Here is a 21,555-nt window from a genome sequence, read left to right as displayed (position 1 = left end):
TACCGCTTAGATAATATGGCAGTCAGAAAGATTAACCTTTTTGCCATTAAATAATGCAAAAGTGGGACTATTTTGCTTCTTTCACATTGCAGTGTTAGGTTGGCCAAAACCAGTGAAGCGCCAGTGAGAGCATTTGGTTGCAGATGAATAGACTATTACTTTACAACAGAGACCATGAACACTAGAATTATTTTTAACTTGCCAGTTGCACTTGCTTCTGTAAGTAAGGGGTGATTTTGCATGCTGATGAGTATAGGAACTCTCACCAGCTCACCTGCTGGTGAACACAGAGGAGATGACTGCACCGTCCTGGGCTGCTATCTGCCAGTATCCTGCAGTACCAGTGGTGATGCTTGTTTGGGAATGTTACTCATTTTGTAGGGCTTCTGTCTGAATGTGCATACTCCAAAGATTTGTAAATAGCTGTAGGGCTATTTTCAGAAGTCCTTCAAGCTAAAAATAACCTTGGCAGATTTAAAAGGGAGGAGAGATTTAACTAACAGATTAAACAATAATGTTCTCAAAAAAAAAAAAAAAAAAAAAGCGGGAGTTACAGAATTGTTATGAGGGTATTTGTTGGACTGGTGGTCTTACTTCCCTGATGAGAAGGAATAACAACAGTTGGTCTGTTTTTAAATTTTGAGCATGGGTGATTCTCCTGATGTTAGGCTAGCCCAATGTTTAGTTTAAAAGCTTTTTTCCAGGTAACAACTAAAAGAACCATTTTGTACATCTACTGTTTTTTTTAACTCTGCCCACTACCCCTCCAATTATGTGTAAGGCAGAAACCAAGACTTTAACGGGATGGCTCAGAGGATAACCTTTTGCTCTTCTGAATTTTTTTTTTTTATATTCTTACTTTTGGAGAAAGAGTTTAAGAAATGAATGTGATAATAGAAAACTGTAAAGGCTTCAGAAGCATAACTGTTGTGAATGCCCCTCTTTTTCTGCACAGTTATACCTAGTCAAGTTTGTGGTGCAAAGCTGTTAGCAGTTGTTTTTATACCTAGGAAGCATTAAGCTGGTATGACTGTATGTCTTGCACAGAGACTTCAATTTCACTAATTATTGCTGCACCTGCCATTTACCTCCTTAATTATAAATGACAGAACTAGTCAGTGTGCTGATTAAAGATATTTTATAAAGTAAAACATACTGTACGGCAGCTGCTTTATGTGGAGTGGATGCCAAAGTAACTTAATTGCCTTGCCACATAAAGAATGTTTTTAATGGAAAACAAAAATATTTAACACTTTCATTCTCTAACTTTAGAAATACGTATTATAAGGGACAGAGCAATATTTATAAGCAATTTCCTTTTTTTTCTTTCAAGCCCTGATGGCTAATTAGTAAGTGTAACAACATTAACTTTGCATCTGTTGTAGGTAATATTTTCCCATGAAGCTGACTGGAAGCTACCTGTATTTGTGAAGTTTAACCTTGGTGTGGCACTTTGGAGCTACAGTAAAGCACAATGAAATGCCTTACAAATGTCAAGATTTCTCAGTGACCTAATGAGGAAAGTTCTCAAACATTGTCATCATTTTCGAAGAGGGTTATAACTAAAATCAAACCTTGGTTTTGGTGATTGAACTTGCCTGAATTCAGCAAAGCTATCAAGTTGTACTGCCCTTTGAAAATAGCGCAAAATTATGTATTTACTTTTTCGCACGAGCTTACGTAAAAAAAGTTTTAACGCTCCATGTTTTAGCTTTTTTCCTGTAGACTATATGTGTTCATGAAAATTAGAAGATTAGATGTGAAGAAGTCACTTTCTCGTTCTCCTTCTTTATGAGGATAGGTGAATTTTGTGGCATTTGTATTTTGAATAACTGAGTGTTAAGTGTATGTACAGCATGGTATGTTTATCCGGCTGTGTCATGGCAGCTGAGGCTGGTGCATTGATTGGCCGAAGGTTTGGTTTCCACAAGGTAAGGTCTGTACTATGCGTGCTCTCTCTGCAAGCCGAGATTTGAGACAACCTCTGACAGGTAGAGGGGTGTATGTGGGTGCTGTAGGGGACAAACTTTAAACCACCTTAATCATTCTTGATGCAGATCACTTGTAGGCCCCTTTCTCTGTAACGTGCTCTGGAGCTGTGTATGCAGATAATATATTCCTAGGAGGGTCTTAATTTTACCTTCTGAACTGGTCTGGCATGTCATCCCCCGATACTTTGTCTGGCAGGTTTTCCTTTAAGGTAAAATCTACTTGATGTTTTCCTTTTCCATGTGTATTAGTTCAGTCCTTTCCCAACATTTATCCCGTTCCCTTATCCACTGAATTTTTATTTTGTTGTTCAAAAAAATAATAAAATATGTTTTTTAATCACTTTAGGTCATTTTATTACTGTTTTGTACCAACTAGCAATTGCAATTTATCTGCAAAGTTTGTTACCACCTGCAAATACCATCTGTGGATCTCACGAACATACTCAGTCCAGCTTCTGCTTCTGAATACCATCAGAACTAATTTCAGTCTTTGCAGTATCTCACTAATCAAGACTTGCAGTCTGTTGCTGTTTATCACTTTAACTTCTGAGAACATCAGTCTAAATAGATACAGCACTTCTCAGCGTGGTAGTTGGAGGGTTTCCCAGGCCTTGAAAAGCTCATCTTTTTATTTATTTTTTATTTTCTGCTTTAGGCCTTTCAAGTCCAGGTCACGTCATAGTGTTCCTGCCCAAGCCAATTTGAGTTGATTTTGGAGAGTAAGATTCTTCAGAGAGATATTTATCAAATATTTTACTATTATTCTGATAGTACATCTGTTGCTTTACCCTTCATTCAGTCCTTTTGAAACTCTGTCCAGTAAAGCTTGTTGCTTTTGATTGATGAGAATGACTTGTGTAATTCCCCATGCTGCTTATTTTCCAATATTCCATTTCTTTCCGTAGTATGGTGATTCCTGTTTCTTGTCTTCCATTAATTTATTATGGTATTACTCTGTGGATAAAGAAATACTTCTACAGACTAATTAGTGTCTGAATTGTGCTTGCCACTTCATTGACGATTGTTTTTCTCTAACTAGTGCTGCTCTAGCGCTCTGACTTCTCAAATTATCACTTCAGTTGTCTCAGTGTTGCAGTTGCCCACAAGCCTCGTTAATCCAGGACAAATGTGTACTGTTCCTATCACGTTTACTTCAGGGATTATTTGTATAAATCTTTGCTTTTAAATGCTTAACTTTCTTTGTGTTTGTTGCTGACAACATTTTAAAAAATAAGTCATATCAGTCCATTGATTTGCAGTCACACCAGCGTGCACCTTTGACTGGATGCACAATTTGGCAACTCAGGAAGTGTTGAAGTGCTTCTTTGTTCTCTCCTCTTTTTCATTTAAGTGTGTTGAGAAATAGAATGGACCCGAAGTAAATCTGCTTAACAATGCTGCACCAGAGTTTTTAGATGTGGCTTTAAACCACAGCATGAGGAAAGTTAAATCTTACCTGTGCACGTCTCATGCTTGTGGTAAGAGGGGAAATGTTGGTAACCCGCACCAGGCATTTCTTATTTTATACTTTATTTAATGCGCTAGCAGGAGTATTGAGTTCAGTGGTGTAAATTCCTGATAACATTTTGAAATATCAGAGAATCCAAGTTTTCTTTGATCAGGCATGCCATCTGTTTTTCCTCCAAGGATTCAGATGCTGCTGGTAGGAAAGCAAGCTGCAGCAAAAGCAATGCCCATGGGGGTTTTCCAGCAGTGCTCCAACGAGGCTCTGCACCTCCGTTCTGTCTTCTGCCGCGCGGCTGCCTGGTTGGAGTGCAAAGCTCTTTGCTTCTTGTGGGCCAGGATTCAAGGAGGCACTGCAGGATGCAAAAAACCCTCAAGTGAAGTATCTACAGCATGGCCTCTGTTCTTGCACTTGTAAAATTGCGTTCTCAGCTGTTGCTGTTAACTGTTTCCTTCAGGTTTTGTGTTTGCTAGAACCTTTGCTGTGTCTGCCCCAGCACACTCGCTTTCAGTCTCTGAGGCAGGACTCTGGAAGAATATTGTCTGCGTTGTGCTATGTCAGGAGAAATGTACAAAGGGGAAAAAAAACACCATTTTAGAAAATAAGGTTGGGAAAAGTGTAATGAATATTAATGCATCTTAAGAGCTAAATGTGAGTGAAAAACAGGCAGGTTGTGTTATACTTTTGTGTACCCCTTTGCCTGTGTATGTGCTGGAGCTCCGAATGTTTGAGCTCTTCTCCTTGACCCCGCTCCTAGGAGATGCCAGGTGCTTTTTTGTCTCAGGGCAATGTGGCGCAGTGGATCGGAGACTGTTTGCATGGGTAGGTTCTTTGTGTCCAATGAGTTGCTTTAGCAAATTCCTTTAATTTCTCTGTGGTTTTGCTTCCTTTACACGTTAGAGGATAGGAGCTGTTCAGGTTGTCTTAACACTGCTGTAAACATTGGTACTTCTTCCTTTCATGCCGTTACCAATTAATATGGGAGCTATGGGATATGCTGCACACATTTCGGACCTTGCTGTAATGCTTCCATGTGTGGGACATAAAATATTGCTGCTTTTCCTTCCAAAATAGGTGTGCTTCCAAAGTGAAAGCAGAACATCTGCTATTGACAGATGCAATGTGTAACTTTCTGAGTTAAGAAGCATGAATTTCCACTGGTGTATAACACGAAGTGGAACACTGCTACTGTATAGTGACCTGGAAATTATACTTACCCTCTTAACCAGTGTAATTGTTGTGTCCTTTTTTTTGCGAGGAGAGATTTCTTATGAGCATTTGTCAACAGTATTATGCCATGGGAAATCATATTGGGATTTCAGTATATAAAAATTTCCTTTGTTATAGCTTTTTCTGTGCCTAGGACAGAGTCCTTCTCCAAGGCAAAGAATTTTATTGCAGAAAGAAATAAAGCAAAGGTTACCACCTTGCAAGTTTTCTGTGATTTTGTTTTTTTCGGGTAGCTCTTGATAGTATCTTTTAAATATCAAATCAAGATGCTGCCTCTTGAGATAGAATTTATAGAAAGCTTAAAGGTCTTTTCTTTGGGGAATGCATGTGATGGGAACAGCTGAGCAGGAGCTGTGAGACAGCCTATAAAATAGACGAGTTTGTTGAGAGTTTGGCCTTTATTAGGAAGAACTGAGAGAGTCTCCTCAATAATTTATTTCTGATTTCTTAAACCCAACAGTCTGTATGTTGCTTGTAGTTTTCCTGCTTCTGCCTAAGCTGTTTGTGACCTTGGGAAGTCAATATCTAACACCCAGTGTCCTGCATCCAGTATCACGCATGTGGACTCTGCTGTTTCGTTGTTTTCCAGCATGGGACCTCAGTTGCAGCCCTGCAACTTTTTTTGGTCAGATCAGCCTGAGTCTCGATCTTCAGTTCAATTTCTGTTAAATTCTGATACATTTTTTTTATATCCATCTGCTGTATTTTTTATATCCATATTTTTATGTACTATATCAAAAGGAACAAGGAAAAGAAGTTTACATGTACGCAGGCACTTCTGTCCTTCAAAGGATAAACAGAAATCTAGGGATGTGGAAAGGGACTAGCATTAAGGTTGTCAGAACACATGCTGGAGGCTGCCTGTGATACCAGTGAGCCCATTAATACTGTTTCGTGTTAAACCTAACTGGATGTCTTTTAATCTTCCTGTTAGACAGTGAAATTCCTTTTGGATATATAGGTGATTGCATTTTTTTCGACAAAGTCAGGAACATCTGTTGGTATCTTGTAAAGCCTCCTGTGTTGCTCTTCCTAGCAGTTCTCAACACCCCCTTGTTTGGTTAATGTTTTGCCATCTGTTAACGTGATGATATTGTAATGAGGAGGGAGTTTATTGGTGAAATTCTGACAGTATTAAAACATTGCTTTGGTATCCCTCTTCCTCCTTCACCTCTACTTGGCTGATGCGTTGTATTTATCTGGGTTTATTATTGCCTATGTTCTTACCCTTAGTATGTAGTCCCACTGAAATTTTTACTTTGCCTTAAGCTCTTTCTAGTAAGGCCTGAGGAATGGGTTGTTTACTGGGTGGAACTTCACTTGCTGAGAGCTCTGCTTCTCCACCCAATTTACTCCTTGTGCATGTGTTTCCTCTCATAGGAGGAAAAATGCCATGCAACTCCTGCAGTGGCTTTATAGTTGTGAATTTGTGCATGCCCCAGTGCCTTGTGAAGGCACAATGCGCAGGCTTATGTATGTGTGTGCTTTGCTTAGTAGAGACTATTTGCTTAAGAAGTGAGTGGTGGATTATGTCCTTTACTCTGAATGTGAAACTTAAGGTAAAATGGAGGAGGCAATATTGTTGTATCCCCATAAAACCAAAAGCATTGACTGTAGAGTTTGCTAGTTTTAGCTTTTCTGTCTCGCTGCCTTAACAATCTTCCAGTTCTGATTCTGTGGTATGAGCTTTGAGAGTTTTTCCACGCAGTAGTGGCAATAATATTTGGAGGACTTTTTAAGAGAGCACTGCGCCTCGATCACTATTGTGTAGAAACCTTTTTGCTTTAATCATGAACAATGTCTGATATTTGCCTGTTATACTTTTCCTTCAGGTATGGTAATTCTTTTAATTACTGCTTGTAGGAATGTCACTTTCTGGTAACATCCAGAGGCTGTGTGAGTCTTAAAGACTCGCTTGTACTAAGCAGTGGATGAGGCACGTGGATCTGTGTTTGAATTGCAGCAGGTAGTCTTTAGAAGAGCATGTCTTGCTTTGTGTCAGTCCGTACTTTCTTCCTCTCTAAGATGCTAACAGATCCTCAAAATGGTTGCTGACTTTGATGCAGAGGTAGAAGTGATTTTTATAATGTATAAATAAGAATAACTACAACAATGCATTGAAGCATACCGATGGTTCTCATGTATCTATCTGCCTGTTTGGACAAGCTGATATGATGGGAACTTAGCTAATGGGGAGTTCTGGATGAGGAGACAAGCTTAGGGCAATGAGTTAGAAAGAAAGAAAGAAAGCAAAACTGGCAGCTGTAATTCAGACCACTGCTAGTAGATGGAAAGGTGCAAGTGCCATTACTGCAGCGTTACTGATGCAACTGTTCAATAAAGTATTTTCATTCTGTATTTGAGGAAAATGAAAAATATGTGAAGCATTACAAAGTGATGGTGATGAACTTTTTTCTCCTACAGTGATAAACGTGCAGAAAGTTGAATTGTTCCTAAAGATAATGTTTTTATCTAGATATTTTAAAAGAGCTGACCAAAGGGCTCGCCCACCTGCTGTAACAATTCAAATATGGAGCAGAGAGTAGATCCTGTTCGCAAAATCTAACAGCAGGATATGTAGCAATATCAGATGCCTGAAAATCAAAGCATCTAAAAATCAAACATGTGTGCGTATTCTGATCTCTCCTGGCTTTATAATCCGTGAATCGCTTGCAGACATGTTAGGAAATATAAGGTATGTGAAAATAGCAGTGGTGGTAAAAGAGCCCTGTGAAGGGCCATTGCAATTCTCTGGACTTTTTATTAGTCTGAATGTCCGGTAGTAGACTAATGCAGGACTGGCTGATGCAGCAAACTGTGTGGCTTGTTTTTTTATTTTATTTTATTTTATTTTATTTTATTTTATTTTATTTTATTTTATTTTATTAACAGAACTGCAGAAAGCTAAAGCTTTTTGCTTAATCTGTGTTGTGGGCACTTGCCCTGCTAAAGGTGCTCTGGTCATTTCTGAGGTGTTTACTTGTATTTACATACATGTTTGAGCGTGTATCCGTAATCCTTTAGTAACAACATAAGCATTCAGGGTGAAGTTAGCCTTACATATCATGCCAATATAACCAATCCAAGTACGCATCATAGATGAACAGTGGTTTTTTGTGAGCTCATGGGTGTTTAGTTTTTTTTTTTTTTTTAAGTATATGCTTTGCCTGTACTTACAGATTTTTTTGACTGTGGTGCAGTCTCAGACATTGGATCTGCATTCCCCTTCCCCATTGTTGCTCTAACTGTTTAGTCTACATAGAATGAAATAAATTGGCTCTTTGTGTCAACCTGTCCTGGTTGCTCTACCTGAATAGGATATTCAGACATCACCAGATTCCCAAGTAATTGGTTTTTATGCTATAAATTTAATGTTTACTGCCACGTAATATAAAGGAAGACAAAAAAACAGTACTTGGAGATGAGAATAAGTGTTATATACTAATTGTGATGGAATAAATCTAATATTTTTAGCCAGAAAAAAAAAAATAAGTGGATAATTACAAGTAAATATTCCTTTGCACTCCAATCTATAGCATTTTATTTAAGGTTTCCTTATCTACACTTTCTGCCAAGCTGCTTTTATAGCTGGCTATTTATTATAGGGCGGCCTATTTGACAAAGTGATAATTAAATAACTTCTAGCGTTAAAAATCTGATTTTTTTTTTTTTTTTTTCCACTGTGGCTTTAGTTGAACCAAATGGAAAAGTTTATTATAAACTTGAAAGTTATGTTAGGGTATTCAACTGACTGCAGTTCCTGCTTTCCTAGTTCGTAATGCTTCTCTCCCTTACTCTTTTGCTGGCGGTTTTTGTTTGATCAATGTCTAAGAGAAATGGGGTGTTACTTCAGTGTCTGACTTAATGTTTCACACTGTATGTTTATAGTGAAAATATTGCTCCTCCTCCTCTTCTTTTTCACGTTGTTCCCTCAGTAGAAATTTTGTATATCAAAGTTGTCACTTGTGATCAAAAGGTGAATCTTTGCTATTTGGCCCTTTAGTAAAGCTTCAGCTTTTAAAATTAAAAAGCACATCAGAATTTGAATATTTTCTTTAAACTGTAGGATATCCTTAGCGTTTCTCAGTTGCTTCAAAGCAAGAAACCAAGTAGGTGAGCTAGAACAAGGAAGAGGGAGGAGGTAGGAAGCACCAGCAGACTGTAAGCATGTCTGGTGTTTAACCCAAGACAACTCAAGCTTTTTTGCTGGACTGGAAAGTGTGATGAGTTCTAAGAACTAGAAACAGTCTCCTCTTGTAGGGAACCTTTGGTGACAGAAGGAGAATGTATTACTGTAAATAAGTAGAAGTCTTGGACTCCAGCCTAATCTTTCTGACTGCCGTAATCTGTGAGATGCCAGATTTTTGGCAGGCCTCTTGGGTGACGGAGTGCTTGGGCTTGATGGGGTTCCAGAAGTTTGGAGTTGCTTATTTTCATGAGGAGATAAAAAGACAACTTCTACTATTCCAGAGGCCCACTACTGACATTTCTAATGAACACTAGTATTTGCTAGGCTGAGTTATAAAACTATAGGGAATGCAGATTGAGCCTTCTGAGGTCTCAAGTACATTGTTCTCCATAGGTTTCTGCTCATTTATGTTTACAGTGAATCTAAAAGTTTTTATACAGTTCTTTCCCCCAAAGCCTTTAAAAACTAGGCTGTAGCTTCTGTTCACATCTGCTTACAGAAGTTAATTTTTTTAGATAGGTAAGGAAATACATGATTCAATAATATTTGGGATCATGTCTTCCACTTGGGTAATTCTTCTAATTAATTTATGACTTGCTGTGGGGTTTTCTGCTTGCAGTCTCTGTAGTGATTAATCAAAATTTTGAAACTGGCAGGCCATAGCAGTGTTACAGAAGACAAAGGCAAACCTAAAAATTGTAACAAATTAACTTATTCTACCTGCCTGAAAGTCATTATAGAGAGAAGCACTCCTAATCTCTATAAAGCATCAAATGTACTGGAAATGATCAGAACTGAATATAACCTTTGGTTTCCATGAGGCCAGTGAGCGTTCTGTGCAAGGTATAATTCCCTGTGACAGGGATGGTCGGTGCTAGACTTTAACCTGTTTTGCATTTAAATTGTGTAAAAATGAATCCTGAACTCTGTCACTGCTGAGAAACTGCACTGGTTCTCTCTTGCAGTAACTGATGACGGTGCATGAGGACCTTTCATAGCTTGCCACCAAACCGTGAGCTGAGCTGTTGGTGCCAGCAGTAGCTCAGGGTGAGGTTAGGCTGGTATGAATTGCCTCTGAATACAGCATGCCTGGGTGCGGTTGTAGCTCTGTATAGGGAAAATATGATGGAGAAGGTTTGGGGATCTAGAATGTGTGGGAAGAGATGGTGAGATGTCACAGTGGTGGGACAGAAAGTAGCACGTGGGATGAAGTGGAGAAAGAGTGAAAGAGATTGAAGGGAATATTGAAAGTCTCAATGAGGATCATATTTCCTCCCCTTTCTCCATGAGCTTTTGTTTTACCCTCTTTACTGCTTTTCTGCACGTGATAGTACAGAATTTTCCTGCTTTAATGCAGACTTCCATGTGCGTGTTTTCCTTCTGCCTGTGTGGTTCTGCAAAGGGTGGGTCTGTGCAGAAAGCTTCCCAGTAATCCACAGGGAGAGGTGGCTTCAGTGCCGAAGCATTGTGGCTCCCGTGGGATGGGTAGGGGATGGTAGTTTGTGGGAAGTGTATGTGAATTTATTTCACCAGTCAGAGGTGCTAATGAATGACAAAAAGACGTGAAGCAGAACCTTGAATGCTTCAGAGAGGAGCTGAGAAGTCTGTACTTTGTGCTAAAAGTTTGCTGGCTTCTGCGCAAGGCGGCCAGAACAGGACCCAAAGGAAGGACGTGTCTGGGAAGCTCGGTAGCTTGTTAATGGGTGTGATGGAGTGAAAGGTACCTGAAGGATGACCTGGTTTAATAAACAGAAGCTTAGAACAGAGTGGGAAGCTGCTGTTTTCTTTCCCTCCAAGTACAGAAAAAAATCCTCAGCCTTGAAAGGATGAGGAGCTACTTGTGTTCCTCAGATGAATGAGTGTTCGTAAGGGGATGAATTACAGCTGGAATGGAATCGATAATGGCTTAATATTAACCGTAACCAAAGAATTAATTTAGCAGCACTCTGCTGTAGACCATGCAAGTATATGACTTAACAAACCAAGAAAAGGACTTTAAAAACAGTTCGTGGAAAGACGTAAGTTTTATTATTGGCATGTTGGAAAGTGAGACCTACTCTTAGTTAAATGGCATTAAATGAAATTAATAAAATCCAGCACATCTGTGGGCTTACTTTAAAAAAATACATAATTTACAAGAAACAGTTACCAGATTCAAGCAATACAGCTAATTGTAAATAGTGCTTTGGAGGTGTTTCTGTAAAGGGTAGAGCATACCGTAAATTACCATTGGTTGTAAATTAACTGGTTTTACAGTGGGGATCCTTCCGATACCAGAGGAATTGGTTGAAACTGTAAAAGAGAACAAAAATGGAAAATGCTAAATCTGTTCATGATGTTTCTGGAATATTAAAGTACTTTAATGTGTGAGGAATGAAGGAGGGGGGGAAGAGAGATACCTACACTGGAAGCAGAGTATGCGGAAGTTGGAAGTAAGGGAACTATAAAGTACAGGGTACAGAAAGATAAGAAGATAGAGTGAATTTTTTAATTATATGCAAAATTAACCAGGGAGGGAAGATAAATGATAATTTCTTTGAAATTTCAAGCAGTGATGGGAAGAGTCCACAAAAGAAGCATTGAAAATGAGAACTTAGAATGAAACATTTGTGTTACTTTTGAATAATTATTTCACATATAGTTAGATTAAAAAAAAAAAAAAAAATCTGCAATTTGCTGCTTTGGAGCCTGCTTTCTTCATGAGAATACTAAAAACATTTCCATGTCGTTGTTCGTGTCTCGGCCCAATATAATTTGTACCACAAAGGGATATAAAATGAGGAACTAGTGCACAAGATTGAAAGGATGTCTGAAATGGGAGACGCAGCCAGCTGGCAGCGCGGGCAGCTATGCCACTCGTCTTTGTCACTGAGCACCTCCTAAAAATGTTGGGCTCTGGGTCCCACCACTCTGCAAGTTAGATTCTTTTTTCAGTCTCTGGCCTAATTTGCTCTTCCCAGTTGGACTTAGGCTGCTGTAGTGCAATAGTTAAACAACTGAAGTTTCTGTCCTGTTGCACCTCTTGCCCCCCTGCTTTTTTGCAGGAAGCAGAACACACAGAGCACTCCCAGCTCCCCTTCTGTTGTCCGTGTTTTTCCTCCTGTTTTCATTCCTTTGAGGAAGGGTGTAGGGTGGGTGTGTTTGTTTGTTTGTTTGTTTTTAATTTATTTTAAGTTTTCAGAAGTCCTGATTGTTTTTGTTTCAGTATTGGGGGGAGATAGAGATTGGAATTGTGGAACGGAGAATAAGATCTTGTGAGTGAAGGACTGAGCCATCGCACAGCCACTGTGTGCCACCAGGGCCCCAGGGAAGTACGGGGGTGCTGGGCCATGCCAGCATCTGCAGCAATAGGTGGGAAGCAGATCTTTCACGTCACTCCTGCACTATTTTTACTTTGCCCAACTGGGGCAGAAGAAGGCAGAAGTGATTTCATTTTGGACATGGACCATGAAGTCGCACACCCTGTTAGGTTAGAGGAGTGAAGCTGTGGGGTCCTGAGGAATAAAGGCTGCAGAACACAGCCCAGCAGTCCTCGAGCTGCTTCGTACTGTGCCACGGGTGCCAGCAGGGAAGAGGGTCCTGCAGTGAGTGAGCACCAGAGCAGAAAACGAGTATCTTGTCCATTCTTCAAATATAACACAGGGCAGAGTGGTCTGGTGCTATTTCATCGTGCTTCCACCATCTGGTGAGTTGGAAAATTGTACAAAAATGGCAAAGTTCTTTTTAAAAAACCTGTCTTGTGTAGAGTGAATGGGAAAAATAAAACTTTAGTTCGGGAGGAGACAATGAAATCTTAAGTATTCAGCCTGGACTGGATTGAAGCACAGTGATTTTGTAGCTGTGGCAACTTTTCTGTGTAATCTACTATTTTGAGAAATTGAATCAAGGTTAGGATTACTAAAACATTCCTTGTATCTGCTTTTTTACTGTGATAGTAGAGGATGTAATTTCTTTGTCTGTGACCTTAACTATTAAATGTAGCAGTAAAGCTGAATCCAAATGTTTCTTTCTCCTGTTTTCCAAAGGATTCACCCCCCTGAATACTTCAAGAAAAAATATGCTGTGGATGAAGTCCACTATGTGAACCAGGTGAGTTGTCTCTGTGTATGAATATTTTTCTGTGAATACAAAATGGACATGTGGCAGTGATTTTGCGCCTTATAAAGCACTTGTAATTTTTTTAAATTAAAGAAAAAAAAAAAGGCTGCTACTTTGAGCTGAACACTGAAGTCTTAATCCAAAGACCATCTCATAAACAAGTCTGGGGCATCATGAGACCTGTCAGTCTGTATCTATTCAACAGAAACATGTTGCTAAATACATTTATTTTTTTCAATGCCTTGGAGATTTGAGGAGATTGCTGTCAGGGAGATTGCATGTTTTAACTCTGACTGAGAGCCTGCACTTATTTTATGAATACAAAGAGCTCAGAGGAATAGCTGCCTGCCTGCTTTACTCTTAGTTTGTATTGAATCACTCTAATAAGCAACAATTTTCATGTTTTTAAATGCAAGTGTGACTTTCTTAGTCAAGTTTCTCATTTTGTTTTTGAGCAGATGTTTATATACTTATGCACCTGGCCAGTCACCTTTTTTTCTTTTTTTGGTAGGAAAGCTCAGCAGGATGAGGGTAGTATTACTGCCAAGCTCTGTGGTTGATTTTCATGGAGAGCAGCTTGAAAAGGAAGATTCTGATATTTCTGTCCCTGCAGAACAGTAACTATGACTCACAAGACCCAAAACTTTGCTGTAATCAGCTGTGAGGATGTTTCATTTCATTTTCATAATGAGTCTAATTATGAAATGAAGTTTGATCCTGTCTTTCAGTAGCTGGGGTGGAGGAAGCTGTGCAGAGGTTGCTTTTTGACGTGAGCTGGAATCACACAGAGTGCAGACACTCCTCTGTCAGGCAGTGAAAATTGGAAGTGGAAAATGCATGTTTTATTTAAAAAAAATAAAAATCACATTTATTTTGGGTCACTTCAGTTGCTTTGGCTGGCTTTCCACCAAATAAATGATTTTATTACAGTTCTGTTCTTACTGTTTAGAAACCTCATTGATGAGGAAAAGAGCTCATTAGGTGCAGCTGTACATTTTCCCAACATAAAGGCCATGTTCCACCTGGACTACTTGGATTGAAGTTAGGAGCAGCTGAAGCCTGCAGTTAAACTGTTTCGTTTTCAAAGGTTCTGTCTATAACTTTTGCTTGGTTTGCCAAGGAAGTGGTTTTCCTCCATCAGGATACTAGGGGCATTTTGCACAGGATGGTTTTATGTCAACAAATCACCATGTAAGGATGTAATCCTCATTTTTCATTAAAAAAATATGCAAATGGTATTTTTATACCTCGCTGCCATATGCTTTATTTTATTAATATAATTGCTATGCTATTAAGCTACTTTAAAGTTTGTAGAACTATGTCGCATGGAATTATGTTGCCTGTTCATTGCCTCAAGAAGTGTTTAGTTCAGTAACCATGTTTCTGCAGCAGTTCTTGAAGCCCAGTTGCTATTTCTGTTTTGAAAGGGCACCATCACCTTAAGCACTGCATCTCCCTAAATATTTTGTGATCTGCTGGCTCTTTTTGCAAGTATCTTGTAAGAGTAAAATATCTGAAAGGTAGGAGAAGAAAGAATTTGTCTTTCCAACTTATTCAGTCTGTATACAGTAAATTTTGATGAAATAGGTATCATTGTGATAATAAGGAAGAAAAAGAAATAATAATCTAAAACTTCTTTTTAGATATCCAATGTCTTGGCTTCGAGGAAACCTTCTGTGCTCCTTACTTTGGTGAGTGATACTATTCTGAAGAGTAACTACCCATTTCCTTCAAAAAGGAGATCAGTTCATTAAATACTTCTACACACTGTCATTCCCTCCCTATCTTTCCCTTCCCATTCTTACCAAATTTGAGGACATCTGTATTAATATATTCATCTGGCTCCTCCGTGACCTCAGGATTTCTAACCTCTGGGTTTCTAGTCTATGTTCTTGAAAGTTTTACCTGTGTTCTGGCAAAACATGACAAGCCTATCTGACGTTGACCGTGCTATTCTCAAGCTTATATAACTGTAACTTATAATAACTTTTGTAAGGAGGGTGTGATGGAATACCTGCAAAGTATTTAGAAAGGGGCTTCCTCTGGAAGTGGGATGAACGAGTGGAGGTAAAGCCTGCAAGCTGCTTCTTCCCCATCACCTCATCCCCAGCTTTTTTTCCCTGATGTGTTTGGTAAACCTCTCTCACTGTTATGAGTATCTAATTTGTTGTCTTCAGTTTATATAAGAAATTATTTTCTGACTCTGAGCTTTCCCTTACAGCAAATGCAGTGCCAGTTCCTGGATTTCTTGTTTTCCCACGGTAGTTGCCAGACAAATCTTACAAAAAATCCCTCCTTAGGCAGATGTACAGTATGAGATCTGAGCTTTTTATCCATTAAGAAGATGTCCCAAATACAGTCTTCCGTCTTTCTTCCACACTGTGTATTAAAAGGATGAACCTATAGTTTTATTTCATGTTCTTTCAGAGAAATGCGAGTGGAAGGGAGTATTTGTCCATCTTGAATTCCTTATTGTGCATTTCTGTGCATCAAGTTGTTGATTAGTTGTCTCTCTGTGAGTATCCCATTGTAGCTGGGAATTTTCACAGATTTCTTGCTGAGAGGATGGAGCTGTGATGCTTTCACATTCCTCCCACTGCCGCGATGAAATTCATAGAGAACGGCAGAGCTCTTCTCTTAACGTTGGCTGAAGGGAGACTTGGTCCTCTCCTGTGGTCTCATTCTAAATACAGAACTGTAATGCTGCTCCACAGGGTTTCCCATATGCATGTCAGAAGTGTTCGTCTGCTGTGAAGCAGCCAAAATCCTCATGCTTATGCTACTTGCTTGAATGGAAAGCTGTAGGGAAGCGGCATGCAGATTTAAATAGTAAGCATTGCCAAGGCAGTGTGGAATAATTTATTTTTAAATGAAATTACTTTAGAAGAAACCTGCCTGTTTGTTATTCCCTTGCTCTTTATTATCGTATAGGTCTCTTAGCTCCTTTCAAGGCTTAAGGGAATTGGAAATCCAAGCCTGCCGTTTCCCTAAGCAGCATATCCTGACCTGAGTTCCGTGCTGGTCTCCTTTGAAACAAATGATGTCTTAAATTGGTTTACGTTTGAACAAACTGTCTGGTTTATTTAGGTTGTTTTTTTTTTTTTTTTCCTTTTTGTAATAGTGCTTCAAGGGAATGTGTACGTTTTCCTAAAGACTTAGTGCAGTTATGTTCTCTCCATGATTTAAATTTTAAATACTTGTATTTGGCTCAGAGTCATGGTCCTTTTAATCTTTTCCCTCCCAAGCGCGGTGTTAATACTGATAGCGGAAGTATCTCCAAGGAAGCTTCATTCGAGGGAATCAGCCAGTAAGTGACACAGCTTTTTATGTATTAATTGTTTCATGGTTATATTGAATTCATCTTTATTTCACATTTAAATGATTCTTTTCCTGATGACATAATGTTGAATGGCAAATCAAATATATTGATACTTCTTTGGAAATAAAACTTTTGACATGTTTCTAATGATTCAAAATGGGAGGGAGGAGGGGGTTGGAAAACTTTTGCATCAAAGATGCAAAAAATGATGTTTTTGGTGTTTGTTCTAAGCAGCTAAAACCAAACAGACCCTCCCCTAATTTCTGTTTCCATTTTTAGGGATAGAATATTTGATTTTCAGATTTCAGAAAAACGGATTTTTAGGAGTAGCTTCTTTCTTTAATTGACTTCCTTGTACAGTGATAAGTCAGGTATCAGGAATTCTGGTATGCATGTTTTTCTGAAAAGATACAGCATTACATGTCCAAAATAAAAGATCACCTTTCTGCCTAGTAATGACCTTTTACTGTCCCCTTATCTTGTATTTTTATGGAGTTTGGCTACTAGTAGAGTGAAAATGTCCTCCTATGTGAAGTACTTTGAAAAGGCAGTTAACAAAAATACATCAGAGACTGCTCTTGGAAGAGAGGATGGTGACCTCAATTTTGAATTAATGCAAATTTTTTTTGATATCCTAAAATGAGATTATTTTTCATTTTATCTCAAACCTATGGCAGAAAAGAAAGAAAACTTCCCATTAAAAAGCCTGTTAAAATAAACACTTGTGCTGAGATGTTGAGTAGGTGGCCTCTTTTGTGATCCTTGACTCCCAGTCACCTTGCTGTATTTTTCCTCCATCCACCTCTGTCTACTGCATATTAACTCTGAAGTGATAATTGCAGTGCACAGAATTTACTACAATTCTGGGCAATCATTTGTATAGTCAGATAGCTTGTGTTCTCCTGGGACAGTCTTTTCTCCGTGTCCTGTGAACTGAAGTCTGGAATCTGATCCCATAATTACTTTATTCTCTCTTCCACAACCTAAATGGAAACTTAACGAATATCAGGATTACTGGGGACCCTGCTGGCAGACATTTAGACATCTTACGCTGGCCAGTGAATAAAATACAACTATTTCAGAACATAATCAAACCATTTTGAATGAATAGTTGGTGTCCTTTCTGTTGCTTTTACCAAGGAGATACTCAGTTACCTTATGCTCTGCAGGTACAGATGGACTCCAAAATCTTGCAGAGAGATGCCTGCAGTTCTGTCTGAGACACCTCTACACGAAATACAAGCAATTACTAACTCCAGTAGTAATTCTTTATGGGAACCATGTACAAAGGTCCATTTGAAGTATCAAAATTCCTTTTTCCTCCTGAATTTCACTGGGACGCTGGAGTGTAATTAGTAACACGTTCTATTACTAGTCAACATTAATGTAGGAAGCCACTCCATTTGACACTTGACTTGAGATTTTGATAGCATGTGCTCTGAAACACTAAAATGGATTAATGGTATTTTCTCTCTGGCTTCCCAGTTTGTGGTAAACATGCTCTTTGTTTGCTCCAATTAGAGTACTACATTCTTTAGGGGAGCCTCCTGGCAGTTTAGCAGATAACTCTTTTGAGACCTGGGATGTGCTTCCCCTCTCCACCCCTAGGCACTGAACTGTTCATTTTGCTGCCTTTGACAGATCTGGTTAATGTCTTCCCCTCTCCTCCCATCCTGCAAGTATGGGAGAGCACTCATTGGTTTTGTTGTTGAATATGCTGGAGATCCACTCCATCTCACCTCTTCTGACAGATGCGGTGCCCTCAAACCACTTGTCACCCAAGCCTTTCCTTGATCTCCCTAACTCCTACTCCTGTCGTCTCGGGGGGCTGTCAGTTCTGTCATTACGGTGCGCTTAGCTGCTGTGCCCGCAGTGCCCGCGGGGAGATTGAACGCTGCAAACCGAGGGTGTGCATGAGGGGTGAACTTCCTTTTAAAGTCTGCGCTCAGATTTTTGTAACCATATATAAACCAACCAGTTTTGCATTTCTTTTTGACACAGACCTAAACCAGTTTCAGCATTGCTGCTTTTGGGTTTCTTCTCCTCTCTTATATCATGTTTCCTTTACTGACACTCGTGTATTTCTAATGTATTGATTTGTTCTAAGAGGACTAAAACTGTTGAGCTTGTACCAAACATGTTCTTTCGCACCATGCTCCCTCGTGCCTACCAGCAATTGCAAGTTTTCCCCTCCCGCTGTCCTTTGCTTGGCGAGCCTCTGGTTTAGCTATGGAGTTGTATTTTATTCCTATGTTCCTGTTTGTTTCTGTTTTCTGGCTACCTGCTCAAGATGTATTTGCTTGCTAGGGCTCTTACGTGTTTCTTCTAGTCCCATTTGTCTTATTTCTCCTAGACTGACTATGGTCCCGTGGTTTGCGGTGTTTTGTAGGTGTTTTTTTTTTTTTTGCTATGGATAATTGTGGAAGTAATGTATCACTTCCTAAAAAGCAGAATCTTGCTCTCCTTGCAGGCTGTTCATCTGCTCCTGTCAGAAGCTACGCCCTAACGATGTCACTTCCTTACCTTATTTTTTCATCCTTTTAAAATTATTCTGGAACATAATTATCTAAATTACTAGATTAATTTTTGCAGTGTACTAAATAGTCACTTGGAGCAAAGTGACTACTGTGGTCACGAGTTATTTCTATTCTCACTCCAATGATCACCCCTCAGTTATTTTTGTCCTGGTAGCAATGATCAAACTTGATTCTATGCAGATAATAGAGCCCATAATACCGAATCATATCAGAGCTTCTATTATTTTACGTTATAACTCTCTCTTCTGTAGCAAAGTATGCCTTATACTTAAGAGCTTTTATTTAGTTAGTTAGTTAGTTAAAGGGGGTAGTGCTGGTATGCTGCTGCAATCTGTAAAAATGGAGACTTCCTGCACTTGGAAAATTGTCCTGCTCAGCAGTAGATAGTGCTGTGGTTCAGCAGAGGCAGAAGTGTGGGACAGTGACCTAATACCTGGACCCTTTGCTAATGATCTTGCTGTTAATTCCCCTGAAGTCAGCTCTGTTTGCAACTGTTATGAATCCTACCAAAATTATTTGCCCTCACTTACTCGAGATAGTGTAAATGTAGAAGGCAGATTTCGAAAGCAGTTCTAATGTATTATTTTCTAGAAATAGGAACTTTTGTCTGCCAATAAAGGCTAGTTCCTTTTTTATTTTCTTTTTCTAATTCACGGAACCATTTTTCAGTCTGAAAAAACATAAAGGAATTTTTAAAATCTAATCATGTGGCTGTTATGTAACACTTGTAAAAATGTTCTGAGATGTGTCTTACCGTATAGAAAACAGATTTTGAGCTTGTATGCCTAAACAGTAATATGCCACATACCCCAAAATCCTGTTAACAAAGCTTTACTCACCATGTTAGGTGCTTTTCTTTATCCTCAGAATCTATTGATGTAAATGATAGACAGTCCAAGTAATTATACTTAATGTTTAATGTTTTTCAATTAATTTATTTGTCTCAAAACTGTACCTGTTGGGTATGATGAAGACTAGCTGACTGCTTGGCCAAGGCTAATTCACTATTGCTGTTAGCAAAGTCAATCATTAGAGGAAAGATTCTCCATATTGAAGAAGAGGAGGAATTTCCAGCATGTTATAGTAACACATTAGAATAATGTATTTTTAATTCTTTTGTCACCATATATACTTTCTAAATGGACAAAAAAGACTCTTACAGTCTCTTTTATACAGGAGGCATTGATGTCTAATCTTTTTTTTTAAAAAAAAACAAAACTAATGAAATTGTCTTGCATGTTAAAGGACAAGTGAGTATGAAATCAATTTATACATGCCATTCAATGTAATATTTATTAGTTCTGTGTTGATTAAATGGGAGTATTGACACATTACAGATTGCAACAGTAGCAAATGTCATTTTTTCTTCCTCAAGACTACATCTCTCATCATCAAGTATTGTCAATTTGCAAATTGCAGTAAAATGTAGAATTAGATTGCTCTACACGATCCTCTTAGCACAAGGGCAGACGGTGGTTTTTAGAAGTAAATTGATTATTGTCTAGCAGGATCTAAACTTCCGGGTAGGATAAGGTAGGATTATTTTATATAGAATGTTGTGCACAAACGACATGAGTTAATCGCTATTTGTGCACTCCTGGTTCAGTCCTTAATCACTGGCTTCTTTGAAAAAGCTACGTACAATAGATCAGATTCTCTTCTAAATCTGAATTGATGCCATGTCCTGCAGATGTAAGATCTTGTTTTATATTTGACAATATATCAGTCTCTCTTACAGCATCCTCTCCACCCCCACCCCCCACCCCTTTGTGTTCAGTTAGCTTTCCAAATTGACACCAACTAGTTTTTAAGGAGCTGCTGCATGGTAGGTGGTCCCAGCCAGCAGGTAAAACTTGCATTTTTGGCAGCATAAAGATTGTCCGAGAAGAACCTTTAGGGTTTGGAAAGGCACAAACTGGTAACTGGTGCTATCTAAGGATGCAGAAAGACCCTGGTGCAATTAGAATTGACTTCTAAATATTTTTTTAATTGGATTTGTGCTTTAGTTGATCCCTTTTTGAGGTATAATGAATAGCCAATAACCCGAAGTAGATTTATTTTTTCCTTCAAAACTGTGAGAAAATGAATTTTGTTGCCTTACAACATTCTTCTGAAGATCTGTTGGGAGCTTTGGAGCGTTTTAATTCTCTTAAATGCCCTAATTGAGGAGCCAGCAGTCCTGAGTCAGACAAAAGTATCTTTGATGCAGAACATTCCTTAAGCATTTAAATTGCTAGCATAAAAAACCCTCAAACAATGCTTGAAAATTCATTTGTGTTCCACTTAATTACTCAACTTCTTACTCCATTGGCCACTGTAATGTTATTGTTTAGAGAGCCTTAAAATAGTTCCAAGAAGGCATGAATTGCTAATGCAGAAAATAAAAAATAAACAGAAAAAAAAAAAAAAAGTTTTGGAGGCAGAAGCTTTCACTTTGCCTCTTCTGTAGATGACAAAAGAAGAGGAGAGGTTACTGGTCTTTTCACAGTCTTCATCTGAGCAAACGTGTTTATCACATGCCATGTTTTGTACAAGCAAAAATTGGAATATGTAAAACAAAGGGTGAAATCAGCAATTTACTGTACTTAAATTCACTGAAGGGCATTTGGGGAGTGAACTTAAAATCACAGAACAGTTTTGATTGGAAAGGACCTCTGGTCAAACCCGCACTCACAACAGTGAATTGGTAACCTAAAATTTTACCTTTGTCAAAAGAAATTCTCCAA

The 21,555-nt window shown here is 38.7% G+C and overlaps 1 protein-coding gene across 2 annotated transcripts in view; it reads left to right on the top strand.

Moving 5' to 3' along the window:
- Positions 1–21,555, top strand: part of PEPD (peptidase D) — a 135,158-nt gene that overhangs the window by 11,561 nt on the left and 102,042 nt on the right. For both annotated transcript variants that reach the window (XM_035337177.1, XM_035337176.1), the window contains 3 exons: positions 12,901–12,964; positions 14,617–14,664; positions 16,219–16,280. In XM_035337177.1, the coding sequence (XP_035193068.1) occupies positions 12,901–12,964; positions 14,617–14,664; positions 16,219–16,280 (174 nt within the window). The remainder of the gene's footprint in view (positions 1–12,900; positions 12,965–14,616; positions 14,665–16,218; positions 16,281–21,555) is intronic.

The sequence above is a fragment of the Oxyura jamaicensis genome, chromosome 11, assembly GCF_011077185.1.
Source record: "Oxyura jamaicensis isolate SHBP4307 breed ruddy duck chromosome 11, BPBGC_Ojam_1.0, whole genome shotgun sequence".
NCBI lineage: Eukaryota > Metazoa > Chordata > Aves > Anseriformes > Anatidae > Oxyura > Oxyura jamaicensis.
The sequence above is the reverse complement of the archived record's forward strand: the minus strand, read 5'-3'. Positions and strand labels throughout refer to the sequence as shown.